We start from the raw sequence: 20360 nt of genomic DNA, 5'->3' as shown, positions 1-20360 counted from the left end.
AGGAATAAAATATGACTAGACTATACAAATAATTGATTGCTTGCTAGTCTAGCAGGTATGTGATGAAAGTTAAATAAGCAGCATGTGTTTGCTGATTACAGTTTCACAAATACTTTGCTTGATTTCTGTTTTTCTTACCTGATTATCAAATATGGCGTTCGTTTTTAAGGGTGTTTGGAGCTTGTCAGATGAAGCAAGCACTTCTTAATCAGTGAAGTGAGAAAAAATAATGAATTATTGATTGTGGCTGTTTTTACCCTATTTCAAGGTCTTCCATTTCAGGTACTTCTGATGGCATTAGTATTTGATTGCAACCAAAAGTCCATCATCACAGACAAGTGGTAGAAAAGGAAAAAAACTTGATCTTAGTACAAACTAAATGTGATGTTATTGAGCAGAAAAGGGAGACTGAACAGAATTACGAAGGAAACTTCTTTGGTTAATGCAAACAGATTCCCAGGACACACACACACATAAACCTACTTATCGCTCATTGGCAAATGTCAGCACACCTCCAGCAACGGTTTGACAGGTTGTCCTGACTCTCTGAGTTCCTGAGGGAGGGCCTGCCTTAGGCTGACTATTAAAAGGTTGAATCAAATTTAGGAAGTAAACAACTCAGTGAGCCGGGATGGGAACAGCGCTCTTCAGTGTTAGCACAGTCAAAAGGCACTGGGTGTTTACCTGGATTTTAGAATATATTATTTTGTCAAAACTCTGATCCCACGGTTGTCAAATTTCTCTGTAGTTGTCGAGGAAATTATGACTTTCATTAAGGAGCATAGTGACAACTGAATTTGATTCATCAGGCAGAAATAAACATAAGCCTGTGGTATTGTTATTCAATCATGTTCAGGAATCCCACACACATATAAACAGACTCAACCTTTCCACTCCTCCACTACTAAGAGACATCCTGTTCTTTCTTAAGTACTGGGATCATGCAGTTGGCTCATCCTGTCTTTATTATGGCTCAGGAGAAGTTCAAAAGTTCAAAGCTGCAGCCTTAACTTCTAGTTTCTTTGTGAGCTGTCTATTCTATCCTCTAAAAAGTATTTGAAAAAGCTGACTGTAGTTACATACATTGTTTAAGTTCACTGTGGTTATATATATTATATACTGTATGCCTTTGTTTTTTCGTAAAAATGCATTGTGCACGATCAGCATCGACATAGCACATGCTTGTGATTGTGGCAAATCTTTTTTTTTTTTTTACTGTACCCACAGAACTAAACTTATAATTTTGAAACCCCTCTCCTCTGACGTCTGCCCACAGGATGACTCCATCCAGTCAGTGGTGACGACCAGTTCCCAGCCCTCCTCTATCCCTCTCCTTATGGCCTGCACAGCCAACGTGAAGACAGTGGTGGCCAATCCCATCGTCCACCTGACCAACTTGACTCATGACATCTTGCAGACGATCAATGCACTCGACTCACCTCCACATCCTGATGTGGTTAACAATGAGGTGAGCCCGCCTCTGGTCACATTTATCTATTTCACTTATCTATTTCTTCTTTGGATTCCAAAAGCTAAGCGTTGGCTTCAATATGTTTTCTACAAGAGGACCTATACATTTAAATATTATTTAAGAAAACAAGCAGTGATACTTGGAAATTTGTACAAGGACCAATATAATTAATAATAATTAATTTTAAATATATATTTGTAATATGCTTGAGTTAACAAGCAGTGAGGTGTGTTGGCTGTGAAACGATGAGCTAAAATATGCTGTAAAGCTTGACAGAGCAACTGCACAGTAGAGTGTTGCCACAAGTGACATCGTTTTGCATATATTTAGAAGAAGAAAGTCTGCCTCTATGAAATATTTATGCTAATTTGTGTGTTTCTCTGTGATCACGGCTGTTATTTCAGATCTATGTGATGCACACCTTGGCTGCTTCCTTGTCTGCCTGTATATATCAGTGTCTGTGTGACGGACACACCTTCAGGTAACTGTCTCTTTATCTCTCTCATTCTCACTCGCTATTCTTCTTTGGCTATCGTGTTACAAAGACTTTTCCACAAAGCACCATATCCAGCAGCTTCCTGCTGAAGTCATAAATCACATCATTGGTACATCACAAACCTTGAGCTTTTTTGCAAGCCATCCTTTTCTCAATAATAATCTGGTAATATGGGAATAAATCTTTGCACGTCCCTGTCCAGGCTGTGGAAAAAGCTTTTATGCAGCTTGACTCAGACCGGTTTGAATTCTTCCCGGGTATCTACAAGGAAGCTCCTCTCTTAGCAGGATTCTTGAATTCTTTATATGTCTTATGGTGATGCTTAACTTTGATAGAACTTTTTAGTTTCACATCACATTCACCTTGACACGATTCCATTAACGGTGCCACTGGATTATTTATTTGTCGCGAGTGATCTGATTCTTATTTCCCTATTCTTAGCACTGTCATTTGAGTGAACACAATGCAGACTAAAATAATGTTAATTTGAGTCCTCTGGTTACATTTGCGTTTGTGTCTGTTGGAGGATTTTTGGGCTTATTGGAGCAGAATAATAAGAACTAAGGAGGAAGGATATGGCTGCTGGTAACCAAGCGTCCTTGTGTAATGAGAGGGTTGTGCACGAATACAGTTCAAGTCAAACACTACAAATTTATGACAAAAGTGGACCATCATTTTCAAGATGTCTTCAATTTTCTTTATGAACAATCATCCTAACACATGGTTTAATGCTGGTTCTACACAGCTCTGTATCAATGTGATTTGTGCGAAGGAAAAACATCTTGGAAGTGTACAAACTATAAATACCACAGTCTCTTGTCTGTTTTGATCTCGTTGAAAATAATTTATGAAAGCTGCGAGGCTACTGTTTATAATTCTTATTTTAAATACTTAATTTGATCTCTGGTTCTGGCAGATGGAAGGATCATTGTTCATTTAGGATGCGGGTGTACCACAACTCCCAATCACTTTGACAGCAACCCAGTAGGAATTAAACTGTGTGTGGGGGATTTTTTTCTTCTTTTTTAATAAAGCCCATCTGGTATACAGCTGTGCTGGGTTCCTATCAAGGTTCTGCCATATTGCTCGATGTTGTACATCATTATTTTTAACTTACGCTTGACCAGGCTGGGACTTTAAAAGCCACAGTGCTGTGACACCACAGATAGAACTGCTAGTTTCAATTAAATTCTGTGTCAGAGAGGGAGAATTTTAAACATAAGAGAGGAAACATTCATTCATGTTTACAGAGCAAACTCTCTGAACTGGATATTTCAAACCTCGCTCTACGCCTAGCCACGTGATTAAATGGGCAGATGGTTTTACATCTTATCCTCTATTTACTCAACACATGTACATAAGCAGCTATCTATCACACACTGCTGGGACTTCAACACTCTGGCTGAATTAGCAAACCTTTTTGAAATGTAACTCTCTCTTTGTTGTGGTAATTATGAAATAAACTCTCCTGGTGTTTCGCTGCAGAGGTTTGATGACATTGTGTTTCTGTTTATATTTTTCCCGCTTGTGAGTGAGAGAATGAATGAGTGTTAATTTTTTAGAGGTTAATTCCTGATGTAGGTTGCAGGGGTTGAGTGTTGCTGATGGTATTTTGATGCATTTTCATCTCTTTTAAGTTTATTCTAAGTTGTATTTGTTTGACTTTTAATAAATAAACAATAGTTACATCTATGTGAAGCATCAAAGTACTACAGTTCTTCATCATGACGCTTTAATTCTCTTTTACTGAACAGCATAGACAGGCAATACATAACAGGAGCTGCAGCTCATTAGTATTTCATGTCTTGATGGAACAGTTTGACTCGGGTGCCTCTTTCTTAGAAACTGTTGTTTCCCAGAATTCAGAATAAAGTTATAACATTTAAAATAAGACTTTTAGACATAATATATTTATAGCACCTAACCCAATTTATTTTTTTCTATTTCACTTGTCAGGACAGAATTTCCTAAATGTTTTGTTTTGTGCCGTCTGACTGACTCCACTGGCTCCATTTCTTCCATCTGTTTAATCTCCAACAGCCATGTGAACCATTTCACCGGGATTGTTTACCAGAGTGTGCTGCTGTCTCAGAAACCGCCGGTCAGAGCTGTCAGCGTGGACGAGTCCGTTCAGCCCAACACTTCTCCTGCACAGTGGCCAGGTAAATCAACCAAGAGACAAATAGGAGACCAAAAACAACAACTTGCCTGTCCTGTATGTAGCACCGAGCTACAATAGGAATATAACAAAACAATATAAAGCTAAAATCCTCTCATGAATAAAGTCTTATTTCAAAAGACGGGTGAATACTCACTTTAGTTTTTCACCTAACAGTACTTGAACAATAACAAAGATTGCATTTGCTAGAAAGTATTTTCAAGTCCAGATTATTAGTCAATTACAGATTTAATGTTGCCTTCTTCTGTTATTTGTGAATTCTAGTGTTTTCGTCATTGATTTAGCCAGCTAAGTATTTTGGTCAACTCTTAAAAATAACTTGTCGTTTGAAGGGCTTTTACAGATGCTGCCATCTTCTTGCTCTCCTTGACTCATCCCTCTCTGCAGGTATCGCCTCTCTGATCCGTCTGCTGAGCTCAGCAGGCGAGGAGAGCCAGCCAGGCTTGGCCGTGCTGCTCTGCGAGATCCTGACTGCCGTATACCTCAGTCTGTTTGTTCACGGCATGGCCACTCACTCCAGCAACGAGTTGTTTCGCATCATGGCCCACCCTCTCAACGGCAATCTCTGGGTAACAGTGTTCGGAGGAGGTGCCCGGATCCCCGTCATGGAGAAACCGTACAGCCCGACAGGAACACCCCCTCCAGGTGATTGTTTCTCTGGTTTTCTGTCTGACAGTGGGTGTTTGTCTGTGTGTGTGGAGTCTTTCTCTTTGTAGTGACCCAGTAGCTAAATTAAATCACTCCTGCTAAATTAATTGGGTTCCCGGCTGTGGGTCATAGTGAAATCCATTAACCGATTAGTGTTGGAGCTGTTTCGATCACTCTCTCTTTGCTGCTGCTCTCTGGATGGCAGAGGAAACCTGATGTAATATCATTGTAACTCCTGTTTATCTCAGATATTGTAGGTATTTAGAACTTAATGTTGTTCTTTTCTATAGTTTTTATATTTAAAGGTAATTTGATTGACTAAAGTAAAAAAATATATGTTTTATAAGATTTTAAAAGGCGTGTGTGAGCTTGATGGCATCTGAAATCATAAGTATGATATTGTGACACTTTTTCTTCGCACCCTAGCTTCTCCGAGCGGCTCAGACAGAAAGTCCAGACGATTCAGGCTTCGGACATCGCGCAGTGGATCCAAAGAGGAGTCTGGGATAGAGCGGGAGGGACCATCCAGTCCGAGGCATGTCCCTGTAGTGGAACAAGAGGCTGCCTCCATCTTTAAAGAAAGATTTGTTCCTCCGGAGCTCAGCATTTGGGACTATTTTATTGCCAAGGTAAAAAAAAAAAAACAGCAGTTAAAACATGGCCCTTTTGTATCAACTCCCTTTTGCTACATTTCTGAGTTTAGCCTGAGTAAATTGGCTTTTCATTTGGATGATGTTTCATTATCAGGATTAATATGTGGTTTGATTATATTATGACTATGCAAATAAACCTGATGGTGTGATCACCTGCTGTTATAATTGACATCTACTCAAGCACTAAATGAAAGATAAAGACACTCACTGTTTTTTAAACAGTTTAATTAACCACCTCTTAATGTCTGTTATTGCGCTCTTGCATCATTTAGCCTTTGCTGCCACCGTCAGAAAACAGAATAGAGTACGACTCTGAGGACAGCCATGGCAGTCAGGATGAAGACGAGGATGACGATGACTTTGAAGACGTCTTTGACCCCAACTCTCCGCGGAGAGAGCATTCAAACCACAATTCATACAGGTAACTGAGTAGATATAAAAGCAAACTGACACCAGGCACTCACAATCACCTCATTTTCAAGCTGACTGAAGAGAACTTGTCTCTTCAGCTGTAAATGTCTGTCTACAGACTCTCACTAACACTTTTTTAAAGAAACTTTGAACCCTTCTACAGTGTTCTGTTCCGAAGTGTTTCTGATTTGTAACGTCTTCTTCTTTTAGTTGGTGTTTAATGCGGCTGTCAATGGTTCAGCTGGTGTTGGTCAATCTGAAGTCCTTTTACCCAATGGCAGGATATGATCTATTAGGTAACTACACCACCTACCCACTGATGCACTAATGTTCAGGAGGTATATGAGAGTCTCTGTCTGAGCTAATCTTATTGCTGTCCTGTGTCTGCCTGCGCCTGTTTAACACAGATCTGCCTGTGGGCTCTCCTCTGTGTCACGCTGTGCTGAAGACGCTGCAGCGCTGGGAGCAGGTGCTGCAGAAAAGACTGGAGCTGTTTGGAGGGCCTCCTTCCAAATACATCTCCACACGGCTCCAGGATGAAACTGCCACACCCGGCCCCGCTCTGCTCAGACACAAGGTCTTGTTTGAGCCGTCCAACACCCCATTCAGGTAACACTGAGATCTGCACCTGAGTATTTGTTTAAGTCATAGATGTATCTATCTAACACATATTTCTGGGGTTGTGTAATAAGTATATAATGCACTGTAGGAATTTATCGTTCTTGGTAGAACTACATTGTGCATTTGAATCTGCTGTATCTCGCCTTAAGCACCAGATGTGAATGTTTTCCACACCAGCACCAATGGCTCGACTCAAAAATAACATTTTTTAACACATTTGGTTTTGCTTCAGTAAACTGACGGATTAAATGAGCATTAATGTTAACATGCACGAGTTGTTCTATTCTTTCCAGAACCAACCATCATTCAGCGCTGCCGGTGAAACGTTTGTGGCAGTTTCTGGTCAAGCAGGAGGAAGTGCAGGAGACTTTCATTAGAAATATCTTCACCAAAAAACGGGACCCCAACGAGGTACACCATGTTTACACCATGCAACCCCCCTGCATGAACTGTCTCCATGTTGCATAGCTAGCACATTGTATTAATTGACACTGAATAACACATTAACTGTTTGTTATGATTAAATACTACAGCACATCTCTGTATTTACCCCCCAGGCAAACTGCAGTGTTATTGCTTTTACATCTCTGTTGGCACATTTGTGCTTTTTTTGTCCCGCATGCCAAACACATGTATTATTACTGCCTCCAGTTGCATGAAGATGCTTTTAATTTAATTCAAATAATTACACCCTGTTTGATTAACATTACAATAATTCAGTTTCTGTGTGTTTGCATGGTTCGTCACTGGTTTGTTATGTGTTGTGTGTGTGTGTGTTTGTTTATGTGTGGATGTGTCTGCCCCATGCTGCTTCCCCAACTCATTAAAGTCGGTCGAGGACCAGACTGGCAATATGAAATGTTCAGTGGTGGAGGAAACAGGAAACCATCAGGTACTGTTGCTTTAGATAATTATAGTAAATGAGCGATGTTGGAGTGGGGATGGACCCGAGCTGAACCTCAGAACCTTTCGCAGAACTTCTAATTTAATAGTTTGGGGAAACAATTACAAATAGTTCACGATTATTCTTGATCCTTTTGAATGTTTGTTGTCTTAAATGTAGACTTTATTAATATATATGTGGGTTTAATACACGTTTCAAAACTAATGAAGGTCAATTTTGTGATTGTTTTAAGACCACATTTGACATGATTGCTTTTGTTATTATTCTATCTTATTTTATTGCATCTATTTATTTATCTTAATAAATACATATCTAAATTGTGCAAAACTGCAGAATAACGTATTGCATTGGCACTGATACTAAAATGACTCAGCCCTGAGGGGTTGGGAAAAACATTGCAATATTAGATAATGGGAAATAAAAACTAGCTGGTTGTATTAGCATTGGCAACTGTTTATTTCTCATGTAAGGTTGCCTCATTTTGACATGCAGAAAATCATCAGTCTGAATCATACAATCAAAGGTATTGTAACATGAAATACGTTCCCAACAAGAATGCATTTTTTTATCTGAGTTTTGCAGCATGCTCATAAAAAAGTGGTGATGCAACATCAGACTTGTCAGTGATGAAATCATCTGTGATGTTTTCATCATTGAAATCGGTTTTCTTCTGACGAGAACATTGAAAAAACAGAATCATTCTCTATATAGATGTTGTTAAACCTTCTGAATCTGAACATCACATACTAAAGGAAACAAGTACATCGTGTATCGTTTATTTACCTTTTACAGTAGAATAGTAAATGTGGCCTGTCACATATAATCTTGGAAACATTCAAATTGTGAACTTGACAGTATTGCAGTCTGCGTATTTTCAAGGCTATGAACTATGAATGTTTGATATTAAACTTGCATTTAGCCGTCTAAATATTCATGTGAACGTGAGCCATACATCTTAAATTGCACTCTACACTGATGCTTCATAGAGGTTTCTAATCTTCTGGCTCTTGCTGTGCAGACTGCCATGTTATAGTAACTCCATTTGGCTCTGTGTTAATTAACCCACTCAGAGGACAAGCTATGAAGCTGAATAGCTTCTGATTAATGAGCCCAGCACTGTTGCAGTGAATCTGAGTGTGTTCTCTGCAAAAATGCCAAACCACCATATTTAGGTTTCTGCAAGTCAAGTTTTACTTAATTCCGTCTGACAGAGAAAGACGTGGTCTTTTCCTCTTGAATAATACAGCAAAGACTTTAATTCAGTCTTGTGCTAAAAGGATGCGTGTCTCGTTTTCAGCTATTTGGGCATCAGAATATAAGAGATAAGACACAGTATAGTACACTTAGCTGCTACTGCATACACCCCATAGGACCTATATGGTTCAGTGTGAGCTTGTGCCCCTCGCTCAGGGGTTGTTGTGTTCGTGCTTTCGAATGGCACAACCTACTTAATACATGTTGGCTGCAGTGGTTAATAGTGTGGTCTGACGCACTTCGCATGTTTTCTCCTAAAGGCAAAAACATTGAGTGAAACTGTTACATAGTGTAGAAAACAAAGAGTAAGTCCGGCTAGAGGCTTGATTCTTTTATAACATCCGCTCTGTTATCTTCAATTTTAGACATTTTTTTTTTTTTTATTAACCCCTCCCTTGGATCTTGTCAGGTCATTAGTTCTGTAGCATGAAGAGAATTGTATCTGCAGGCAAGACATGTTTACCAATGTTTCAGCTGGGATCATTGAATATGCATTTTGATGTTATTGTTGTATGTGTTTATGTGCAGACTGGATCCGAGCAGGGCAGCCCTGGAGGAAAAGCACGCATCATCCACAAAGAATCTGACATCATCACAGCCTTTGCCATCAACAAGGTACAACTTTTACAATGTCATTGAACAGCACAGATAAACCAATGAAGCCCTGAGCTGAAACAGTGAAACAGTCTGTCAGACCTATAATGGTCTTTCTATTTTCACCTCACCATGTCCACATTCATCTTAATGTATATGATTCCAATTGTTTAGTTATTACTGTGGAAGCATGTGTGTTAGTGTCTGTATTAAATCTATGTTAGTTACTGAGAGAGAACATTAAATGCATAGACATATGGTCGTAGGTTTCTTCGTTGCTTAAATATTGAAATATTAGTTTTATCAACTTGAACAATGCAGAGCCAGTTAATCCCTAAGCAAATGGATATTTGTGACTAAGAAGAGTCCGTCCTCCTTGTTCTTCTAACTTTTCCAATTTTGCAAATACATCCTCTGTTTTCCCTCCCTCACTCCCCTTTTGACAATGTCCTGTTGCTGTCTGTTCTCACAGGCAAATCGTAATTGTCTAGTCATGGCCTCCACACATGACATTCAGGAGCTGGATGTGTCGTCCATCTTGGCCACACAAATTATGACATGGATAGACGACGATGATGCCGAAACCAAAGGGTAAGAGGGCAATCTATGTGTGTGTGTGTGTGTGTGTGTGTATGCATGTGCGTGTACTGACTGTACTTGATGATTAACATCAACTCACCATTTCACCCTCAACTCTCCTTTTCACCCAACAGAGCTAAATAGAGTGTGGGCATGGGACCATGTGATTGGTTCAGTCAAGGTTGTGTAGGTGGTGAACATACATGTATGTATGAGTGCACACCTCAATCTATATGTATTTGTGTGTGTGCGTGTAGCTGCTTCTATTCGAGAGATTGTTATAGAATCTCAGAACAAAAAAGGGGTCTTTCTGTCAATATGTTATTCTTCTAGTCTGAATAGCTCAATACATGCACACTGCACAAACCAGCTATTGTCCTGCAAACAAGAAACCACCAGCTGAAATGGGTTATTTTGAAATCATTAAATCAAATAAATCCTGCTGTCTTTCTATACTGAACATCTCTACATCCGTTCTGAATAACATCCTGAATTTTGACGTTGTGTCATGATAGTGTTTGTCTTATTAATGTTCTGTGTGTAGTGTTGGAGGTGATGACTTCCTGGTGATCCATGCACGTGACGACTTCGCCGCCCTCCATGGCACCACGCCGTACACCCACAGTAGCCCTGGTACACCCATCAACATGCCGTGGCTGGGAGGTATGCAGACAGGCCGGGGGGCAGCCATGGTGAGTTCTACACCTGTGTGATGAGATGTTATAGATGATAACATCTGAGTCAGCAGGAGTTGTCTGGTGGAGGCACACCCAAGACTAGGAGCTGGTCATGGCGATGACGCTGTAGACTGGAGAAAAGATCAAACATGATGCGACTTCTCTTGCTTCTTAATTTGCATTCAACTTCTCTTCAGTGATGAAATATGAGCTTCATCTTTCTTGTCTCTGCTGGATCATTTTATATTTCTTATTTCTGTCTAGAATATATACAGATGATTTAAACGTTTTCAGTCATTAACTGATTCTTGTCGTAGCCTCCATAGTGCAGAATACAACTTAACAGCAGTAGAGCTAAGGTGTTGCTGTTTGTGTGTCACAATATTTAATCATATAACACACATTGCTTTTTGATTCAACTTCTTCAACCAGCAGATGATAAAATGACAATAACTGAAGCTGCTAATTTGTCTTTGCCTGGGCTCAGTGGCTTAAAAGCCTCGTGGCTGCAAACACAAGATGTCCTCATTGATTTACTAAGGCATTATGATGCTGTTGACTGCTACAGCTTGTGAGGCCAGATCTTGCTATTTTTAATGGAAAGTCTGTGAAAGCTGTTTCTCCAAAGCAGTGAAACTTGGCGAGAGCAGTGTGGAGGGAGATCGATTCGGTTCTGGTGGTTGCGGTGTCTTTGAATGGAGCAGCAGTGTGTCATGTTTGTTGATATTTACCCAGTTCGCTCATTGCTCTCGATATGCTGTCTGGACAGCCGCTCTGCATCGTGATTATTTCTCAGTCGGGAGGTTTGCTCAAGGTTGGAGCAGAATACAATTCACTTCAGCTCTATTCGTACAGCAGCAAATCGCAACTTACATTATCTCAGGACGTTTAACGGAGTGAGGTGGAGACCTTACAAGGTTATAGAGACAAACCCAATAGTTCCCACAGTGAGAAAGAAAAACAGCTGAGACAGAAAAACTTAGGTTCTCTTCTTTGGCTCAGTTGTAAAAACCCTTAAACCCATGAATATCCAGACTTGCAGACTTTAACTTGCATGTGAAAATGATTGTATTTGTTACAGATCATAATCTTTAAGTTTTTAATCTATCATCACTAAACTAGAATTCAAAGTCCGCTCTTTGGACTGAAGTTGAAGCGCTCCAGGTGGCTCTGTGTTGAACCTGTGACATCTTGAATCCGTCAAGTGACTTTATCAAGGCGCCATGATCTGCGACTCGTAGGGGTTACAGGAGAGAAGTGGGCAAGGGAAGGGAGAGAGGCCAAGGAGATGGAACGAGAGAAGACCAGTAGAAGCAGATTCTGCAGCCCTGGGGTTAATGACGAGCAGAACTGTGGTATGGAAAGAGAGATACTTGTTAATAGCACTGTTGGAAGACATAGTCGTTGATGTCTGCCTTCTTGGCCTCCCGTCATAATACAGGGTTGAAAATAGTCACCGAGCTATTAAGGCAATTTATTCTATATGTGATGATAGAACAACTGTCGTTACTGTCTAACTCTGCTTCCTTTCTCATACAGCAGACAAACTCATAACACATCCTCTTTATGTCTGAACGACAAAATGACGGATGCAGCCGGCTACACATAGTATTCAGTGTCTGTTCAAAGGCTGTAGATCCTGCAACTTTCTGTAACTCTGCACTGTTGAACAGCAGTGTACAGTGTCCCTGATGTAAAATATGACTGTTTGCCATATTGAAGTTCAGTAAGAATCTCCTCCTCCTCTTCCTCCTCTTCACTTCTCCCAGATGATCAAGAGAAATATCAATAATGTGAGAAGGATGACCTCGCATCCCACACTGCCTTACTGTAAGTAAAATGTCTGTGAGTGGATTAGAGAAATGAAATGTTCTATCCTGACATCATGATTTTTCTCTGTGAGAAAAGAGAGGAGGCTTCTGGGGGTGATTACATCAGCTGATACAGGTTCTGCTGTGCAGATATTTAGCGAGAGGCAACGTTTTATTTCCTCTGGCCTCGGTACTGCTGTTGATTTAAAGAAGGATGACTGAGCCCCACAGTCTGTTGTAGATTCAGTTAAACCGCACAGTGGGGATTCACTTGTGAGGCTTTTGTGATGCTGATCGTAAGATGTAAGGTTTGCTGAATCATGTGCAAAATATAGAGTTTAATTATTCCTTCATGAATTATTAAACTCATAATTTGGGGGGAAAAGCCAAAACCTGATTTCATGTTCTTGTTTCCCGTGGACCAGACCTGACGGGGGCTCAGGACGGCAGCGTGCGGATGTTCGAGTGGGGTCACTCCCAGCAGATCATCTGCTTCAGAAGTCCCGGCAACTCCAGAGTCACCAGGATACGATTCAACCACCAAGGCAACAAGGTAACAAAGCCGAGCGAGGCTGAGAACAGGCCGTCACCGGCACACATGTCCCATTGTTTTTAGCCTAGGCCGACTGCATCATGATGTGTGCGCCTGTCGGATTGAACAACACTTTTACAAGTCGGCTCACAACTGCACCGATCAGACACGAGCCGCAGCGGGGAGTTTGTCTTCAGCGCACATTGTTCTTCATCTGAGTGACTCATCGCTCTGACCTCAGGCACTCGCCTCCAGCTAATAATACTCTCAGATGGTGCCGCTCCTGTGCCAGTACCACCCTCTCTGCCTGCTGTGACCAGGAGTTAAATATATTGTAAAATCATTCGGTTGGACGGGACATGCAGAGCTCTTGACTGTAGCTATGTAAGCTTGATCTTGTGAGGCCGTTGAAATTTTTTTCTAACCCTAACCCTAACCTGAAGGGGAACGATGGGTCTCAGTTGTGTGCAAACTGAGGGTGATGTGTGTCTGTGTGTCTGTGTGTCTGTAGTTGAATGAAGGATTAACTCTGTCTTCATATCAGCAAACTCATCTCTGAATGTTTGTGCAGTTCGGTATCGTAGATGCTGATGGAGGTTTGAGTCTCTGGCAGACCAACACAAGTGGGAATGCACCCAAACCCTTCCTGGTAAGAAATGTGAAGAGCGGATTCAGTTCTGTTTTTGCAGAATGTATTTTCCACCTCGGTGTCCTTCTGCTTTCTTCCTGTCTCTCTAATCTTTTCTTTCTCTTCTCCTGCGTCTCGATTACTGTCACTTTTACTCACCATCCGTTGTGTTGCTGTCTGCCAGACGCTGCAGTGCCACAACAAGACGGCTCACGACTTCGTCTTCGTGGGCTCCTCCTCTCTCATCGCCACTGCAGGTCTTTCAACAGACAACAGGTAAAAAAAAAAAAAAGAGGATTTGGAAGAGGATTTGTGGCTCCACTCCTCCTCAATGAATTTCCCCTTCACACTTGAAGGCTGCTCAATTTGTCTTCTCCTTGCTGTGGCCGACAGGAATAATGATGCATGCATGTATGACGTGATGCAAATGTTGGAATCTGGACAGTAACGTGTTTATGTTTGACTTCCTCCAGGAACGTGTGTTTGTGGGACACTCTGGTGACTCCTGCTAACAGCCTCGCACACGGTAAGACACCTCTTTGCAAAATCAGCTTATTTTCAACATCTTACCACTGAATCTGTTTAATCAAGTATTTGTTCAATAGAAATGAATCTACAGCGATTCTGATAATCATTTCCTTTTTGTTTAACATCGTTGACTCTTTGCTGCCTAGAGGCCAGATGCATCTTGTTTTTCGGGTTGTCTGTCCGTCCCATTCCAAGAAGATATCTCATCCTCCCTGTTTCTCCTCCTCTTCCTCCTCAGCTTTCTGCTGCCATGAGTCGGGCGCCACCGTGCTCGCCATGGCCCCCCGACAGCAGTTGCTCCTCACAGGCGGGAGGAAAGGCTGGATCAGCGTCCTGGAGCTTCCCCAGAGGCACCAGCGGCAGAGCTTCCAGGCCCATGACTCTCCGGTCAAAGCTCTGGCCGTCGACGTGATCGAGGACTGCTTCGTCAGTGGATCGGCTGAGGGCAACATCAAGGTATCCTCGCTGACCTTTTTTATTTTGCATCCCCACGTTACTGAAGGCAATTAAAGACACTAATACTGATAAGGATTAGAGTATTACTCCATAACAATGATAGGGGAGTTTGATGGATCTTTCCTTTTTTAAATATGAATATTTAATAGTGTTTTTTGGGGACATTCAAGGTCAGTTTGCTCCGTGAGGGACTTTCGCAGGGAGTCAATTTCTCATAACATTTCCAAGGTTAAAGCAGTGGGGGGTGTCCGCTGCACAGAGTGAGCACATCCCAGACAGAACAGTCCTGCACCCAGGTGTGAATGTTTCCTGTCTCCTGCACATCGACTGTCGCACTCATCCGTGGAGACAGAGACCCCCTATCAAAAGCTGTGTTTTGCCTTCCACATAAGAAGAAGCAGCAGGAGATGGTCTGGGTCAGATGAGTTCACAACAATAGAGACTTTTACAGAACAGTTCAGGCGAAGGATGGTGTCTGGTTGGAGCAGGAGGAGGTAGGAGAGGATGTATAAATTCCTCTGTGGAAAACAATTCCTGTACGACACTTTTTCATCCTGAGATATTTGTTTACTTTAACTTTGCATCCGTCGTGCGTGTTAAACATCATCAACGTGTCCACTCACTCGCTGGGAAGTTTCCAGATATTTCCCAGTTGTATTTTCACATGCACTCACTCTTACATTTCAACGTCTGGAGCAACTGACTCCATTTGCATTGTCACACGAGGCCCCTCCCATGAAATTTCAGGGAAGCAGTTAAAGTCGCTAGAAAACAACGGCGCACTTGAAGCAGCTGCTCAGAAACATCGTCTGAATGATTTAGACCGAAATGTTCAAAAGTGAGAAGCTACAGGAAAGTGTTCTGACCAACAGCAGATGTGACCATCTTTTTATAATTCATCTCCTTAAATGTTTGGACTCAAACACGTTGGATCACACAGCTGTCACACCGACCACGAAGCCACTGTGTCACGCAGATGTTTTGGGAATGCTGCTGTGAAACATCTGTTGGAAATTCAAACGACTTTGGTTCTGCCTGATTGCTCAGAAAAATCCTCCGAAGCTGCGTGCGATGGTAACTCATCTCAAGTTGCTAATTGTATAGCGGCCAAGTGAAAATGTCACATGGTGCGCTGCAAATTTCTAAGCTTTTAAAGGGTTTGATTAGAGCCTGTGGAAGTGGAAGATTGACTAATATATACAGAGTAAAGTCTATGAAGAACCTTATCAAATAATAAAGCTCCCAGGCTGGGAATAGGAATCAAACAATGCAAGTGTCTCAGAGCTAATCATGGATCTCAGCGGACGCTCATCTCGTGTTCACAATTTCCAGGCTGTCGTTCTGGGGCCGATTCAACTTGAACGATAACAGAGCTCATATTTAATCATTTTTTTATTAACGTCAACAAATTATGTGAAGAGACCAAATGCAGAAACTTTATATCATCCCGACGCCGTCTGTCACTAAGAGCACATCATTTGGTCCTAAACCTTTAACAACACATCATTTGAACGTTAGATTTAGACTCTACTCCGTGCTGTCGGCTCTTTAATCATGAATTGTAGAATTTGCCCTTAAGGTGGCACTAGAGGAAAAACCATGCATGTACACAATCTTGTGTCAAAGATGGACGACATGGCAGTTCAACAAAAGTGAAGCCAAAGCGTCTTAATGGCCCCCTGGTGGCTGGCTGCAGCATAGGTCATAAACCTTGCCTCCTCCAAGTTAGTGGGTGGGACATGGACCAAACTGAGAATACATGTAAATGTTTCTCAAGAAGGATTTCTGTCATTCTCATTAGTTTCTTATCACACTGATGTTTGCTCCAGTGTTCGTGTTTCTGGTAAAGTTTGGTTTAAATTAGTTACTTCAAGCGTGTAGAAGTGGAACCTCGATGCAGCAGCTCCATCTGCAGATTGCTTCTGTGATCAGGGCAAGATGGCAGCGTTTGTATCCAGGATGGATCGGCTTCCTTTCTGGATAGTTGGAGGAAGTGGAGAAAAGAGTCAGTCTTATATTAAGTACAGACTATGGTTTGGACCAAGGTGGTAGAACGACTGACCAGCAGACACTGACGTCACTAGAACTGTGCCCCTAAAACATAGAACAGATTAAAACAGACACTGATGTGTTTTGCAAACGTTTCCCAAACAGGAGTCAGGTTCTTTTTCAGTGAAGTTTCTCCTGCAGCAGTGAAAAGTTGGTCTGTCTGGAATCTTCTCAGAATAAAATAAACGAATTAAAGGCTCCTTCTTACCATCAATTCAGTTTTGGTCTTTTCATAGGATTAAAATGATAAAATATATGATATATCTTCATTGCATCGATTGTCTCCTTATTGTATTAAGTTGTTTCCTCCCCCCTCAGGTCTGGAGCCTGGCCACGCAGTGTCTCCTCTTCTCCTTTCCAAACGAGCACGCCCGCCAGTCGCTGTTCAGGAACCTGGGCACGGGCGTCATGCAGATCGAAGTGGGGCCGGCCAATCACATCTTCTCCTGCGGCGCCGATGGGACCATGAAGTTGAGGGTCCTCCCCAACCGCTACAGTGTCGGCAACAACAACAACAACAACCTCAAGAACGATGTTAAATTCATCATATAGACGGAAGCAGATCTGAATAATGTGAAGTTTGTTTTATGATGGAGCAACGTTTCTGGAGCTGTCCTGAAAAGTTCCTTCATACCTGAACTCGGGTTCATGTTGGGGGAGCGAGGCCGAGACAGAAACGATGACTTAGTGTTCTGAAAAGTTTTAAATGAAGAAAGACTTTCATGGAAGAAAGAGGTGAAATATTCATAGGAGTTAAAGACTTTGACAGAGTGCGAGTATTTCATCTGATTCAGGTTTTTCCCCTGAGAGTGAAATGATCCCATCTGTGGCTCTGTGTGGAGCTTAGCGTCTGGTCGACCAAACACAAAGGTTTCAAACTGCTGTGGAAGTTAAAGTGGGCACAGGGTAAAGACGTGATGGCTCGTTCAGTCAGAATAAAGACGACCCAGCAGGAGACCCAAACAAACTGCCAAGTCAGCGTCTGCGGACGAGCACATGCAGAGCCTTTATTTGCACAGGAAGTGAAGCTGTAGAAGCAGGAAGCTGCTGAAGAGCCCGAGCTTCGGCTTTTCTTAAGTTCACGTTAGGAAAGAGTCTGCGATAGAGGAAGCTCTTCTTGAATCTCTGCTGGAGCGCTCAGTCGATGGAGGCGGAGCCTCACGCAGATACATGATCCTTTTAACGGGATGAGACGTGTGGAGACTGAACGACACTGCCGAACCTGAACCTGAGCACAATGCAGCCGTCAGAGCAGTGGACAATCCTACTAAGCACATTCGATCCACTCACAGATTCTCGTGCCCTCGTACAACGACCGGCTCAGCTGGAGGATCAGGCGTTAGACTCACTACAGGAATCACAGGACGTCAGATTCATGTCACTGTTACTGCGTCTCACTCTCGTGTGGCTGATCGGCTTTTCCAGCCTGAGTTGAAGTGAACAAGTTAGATTTATGAGACGCATCATGTTTCCTGGAAGTGAAACAGCAGTTTCACATTTCAGAGAATATATCTTTTTTGTTTTCTTGGATTCAATAGATGAGACGATTGATGCCACTTCGTTTTTTTTAAGATGCTACGGTCGCTAGCTGCTTTGCTTTGCTTAGCTTAGCATAAAGACAGTTAGCCTAGCTCTGTCATGATGTAACAGAATCACGACATTATAACGTGTTTAAGTCATTTTAGCAGTTTTACAGCTGATTTATAGACGTCGCACAATCTCATGGCTTTGCAGTGGCCTTCTAATTATTACTTTCATTACTTTTGGGTTTGTTTCCATTAAACACGAGTTTTCCCTTTACACAAGCAGATGTGACCTTTGACCTCGTCTATTCTGTAAACAGTTTCCCGTTCTGATGGGATGAGCCACAACACAGGCCCCTGCTCATTTTTGTTAGGGTGTATGTTTTTATATTTTACAAAATTAAAATCACACCAAATTCTCAAGTGGCATTTCCTGCTTCCTGTAAACCGTTGGATGCTTTGACAACAGATCTTTCTTTTTTTTCATTTCCAAAGTTGTTTGCAGTTTTATTCATCTTATAATGTGTGGAACTCCAACCAATCACCTGCTGCTGCTTCCAGAGCACTTGCACGCACCCGTCACCCACATAGTACCCCCCCCCGGAGATTAGCTCAACATTTTGCACCTGAAAAACACCCCGATAAATAAAAGAATGTATATATTTAAATAGTCTAGATTATAAAACGCCTCCCAAATCTATTTTCATCAATCCAGTTAAAGAGGAAACCTGCAGCTTTAGCTTCTTCTGAACAGCCACATATGAGACTATCAGTCTTCTCACCTGCTACGACAGGAAGTGAATAAAATAACCTACTGGCTTGGATCCAGGTTTACAGATGTGCCGTCGCCCAGTGTTTCCTAACGTTCCTGCTCCGGTTCTCTTTCATTTGCACATCAGGATTAAGCTGAACTCGATGTATTGTGAAGCAGATAAGTACGAGGCTGGATAGAGGAGTCAGTCATAATAGTACAATATATCATAGGAGGTGTGTTTATCCAGGCCTAGATTATATCAGTGGTATTATTATTATTAAGTGTCCTTACTCTCCAACAGCTGCTGCTGCTGTTGGTCCTGATGCTACAGATTGTTACTGATGTTAGATTGCACAGATTAGCTTTAATTAGAGGTTCTGGTTGGAGCAGTGGGACACCATGAGCACCTGACCTGTTGGAGATTAAGCTGATGAACATGTAGCAGGAGACTTTGAACAAGCTTCTGGGTTTTAACGCATTTCTCGTCGTGTCCTGCAGAAACTTTTATTTCCAATGACGATGCATCTTTCATCATCTCCAAACTTTCCTTCTCCACTTGGGCCGTGATTGAAATCTGCCTCGGGAACAACAGTGTTTCTCTTGAAGTAATATTCACTTTATTAACAGACAAACTTTATCTGGTTTGACTTTCACTTGTTTTGGAACAAGTCACAACAATATCACATTTTTGTGTTTTTATTATTATCATCACAACAGTGTCTTTTTTTTTTTCTTTTTTTTTTTTTTAAATCACCCGAACGCAGCACGTTGCCTTCAGCTCCTGCTGGGACGTGTGAGCTCGGCCGGTGCGACCGCAGCAGCGAAGCGTGAAGGAGGGTAATAATAATCCGTTCACACGACCCACAGACCCCCCGTTGTGCTGCTGCTGGGAGACAAGTGTACATTCGCTTTGATTTCAGGGATAAACTGAGGAAAAGCTTTTAAATGAAGCAGATTTATTGCAGTCGTGTAAATACATAGATCCGCAAGCGAGGCTTCTCATATTAACTGCGTATTAATGACTAGTCGTAGATAAACAGTAGGTAATTACGACAGAAGCCACTTTATGAAGAATATAATTCTATACAAATATTTATGGAACATGTGCATATTTAGGATAATAGACTAACTGACCAGAAGGTGGATGTGATTCTTATGTTTTTGTTCCTTTTGTGGGCGTGAATAACAAGATTGTGATTTTTGTTTCCCCAACGAATCAAAGAGGTTTGAGGAGGACGAGAGAATAAAATCCATTTTATCAAAAATTAAAACCATGTTTGCTCGGACAAAAACTGGAGAATAAAATCTATTTTTTAATCAAATCCTGCTTCTTGTTTTCCTCACTCGGCTAAATTAAAAAAGAACTGAATCTTCACTTCCTCCCTTTTTTTTTCTCACTCTTCTCAATCTTACAAATGTGAATTTGATCAGAAGATTCTAATTTTATAATGAAGATAATGTATAAAATCAATGTTTTAAAAACAGAAAATGTAATAAAAATGATGCAACATGAGCAAGTTGTTTTCTCATTTTTAAAGCTTCGATCCGGGTGATAAATCTCTGTGGGTTCATGGGTTTGATGAACATTTAAA

General features: G+C 41.6%; 1 protein-coding gene across 2 annotated transcripts in view; it reads left to right on the top strand.

The window, feature by feature from the left end:
- Positions 1–20281, top strand: part of LOC133940445 (dmX-like protein 1) — a 44635-nt gene extending 24354 nt beyond the window's left edge. The window contains exons 32-51 of one of the 2 annotated variants that reach the window (XM_062381643.1): positions 1277–1468; positions 1876–1952; positions 4008–4129; positions 4534–4791; positions 5221–5423; positions 5720–5868; positions 6069–6154; positions 6266–6467; positions 6773–6890; positions 7309–7371; positions 9166–9252; positions 9704–9822; positions 10355–10502; positions 12257–12317; positions 12724–12851; positions 13402–13479; positions 13643–13734; positions 13932–13984; positions 14225–14442; positions 16810–20281. In XM_062381643.1, the coding sequence (XP_062237627.1) occupies positions 1277–1468; positions 1876–1952; positions 4008–4129; positions 4534–4791; positions 5221–5423; positions 5720–5868; positions 6069–6154; positions 6266–6467; positions 6773–6890; positions 7309–7371; positions 9166–9252; positions 9704–9822; positions 10355–10502; positions 12257–12317; positions 12724–12851; positions 13402–13479; positions 13643–13734; positions 13932–13984; positions 14225–14442; positions 16810–17043 (2688 nt within the window). In that variant the 3' untranslated portion in view covers positions 17044–20281. The remainder of the gene's footprint in view (positions 1–1276; positions 1469–1875; positions 1953–4007; positions 4130–4533; positions 4792–5220; positions 5424–5719; positions 5869–6068; positions 6155–6265; positions 6468–6772; positions 6891–7308; positions 7372–9165; positions 9253–9703; positions 9823–10354; positions 10503–12256; positions 12318–12723; positions 12852–13401; positions 13480–13642; positions 13735–13931; positions 13985–14224; positions 14443–16809) is intronic. The other variant, XM_062381644.1, reaches the window with a different exon arrangement.
- The last annotated feature ends 79 nt before the right edge of the window (positions 20282–20360 follow it).

This window comes from Platichthys flesus, chromosome 3, assembly GCF_949316205.1.
Source record: "Platichthys flesus chromosome 3, fPlaFle2.1, whole genome shotgun sequence".
Lineage (NCBI taxonomy): Eukaryota > Metazoa > Chordata > Actinopteri > Pleuronectiformes > Pleuronectidae > Platichthys > Platichthys flesus.
The sequence above is the reverse complement of the archived record's forward strand: the minus strand, read 5'-3'. Positions and strand labels throughout refer to the sequence as shown.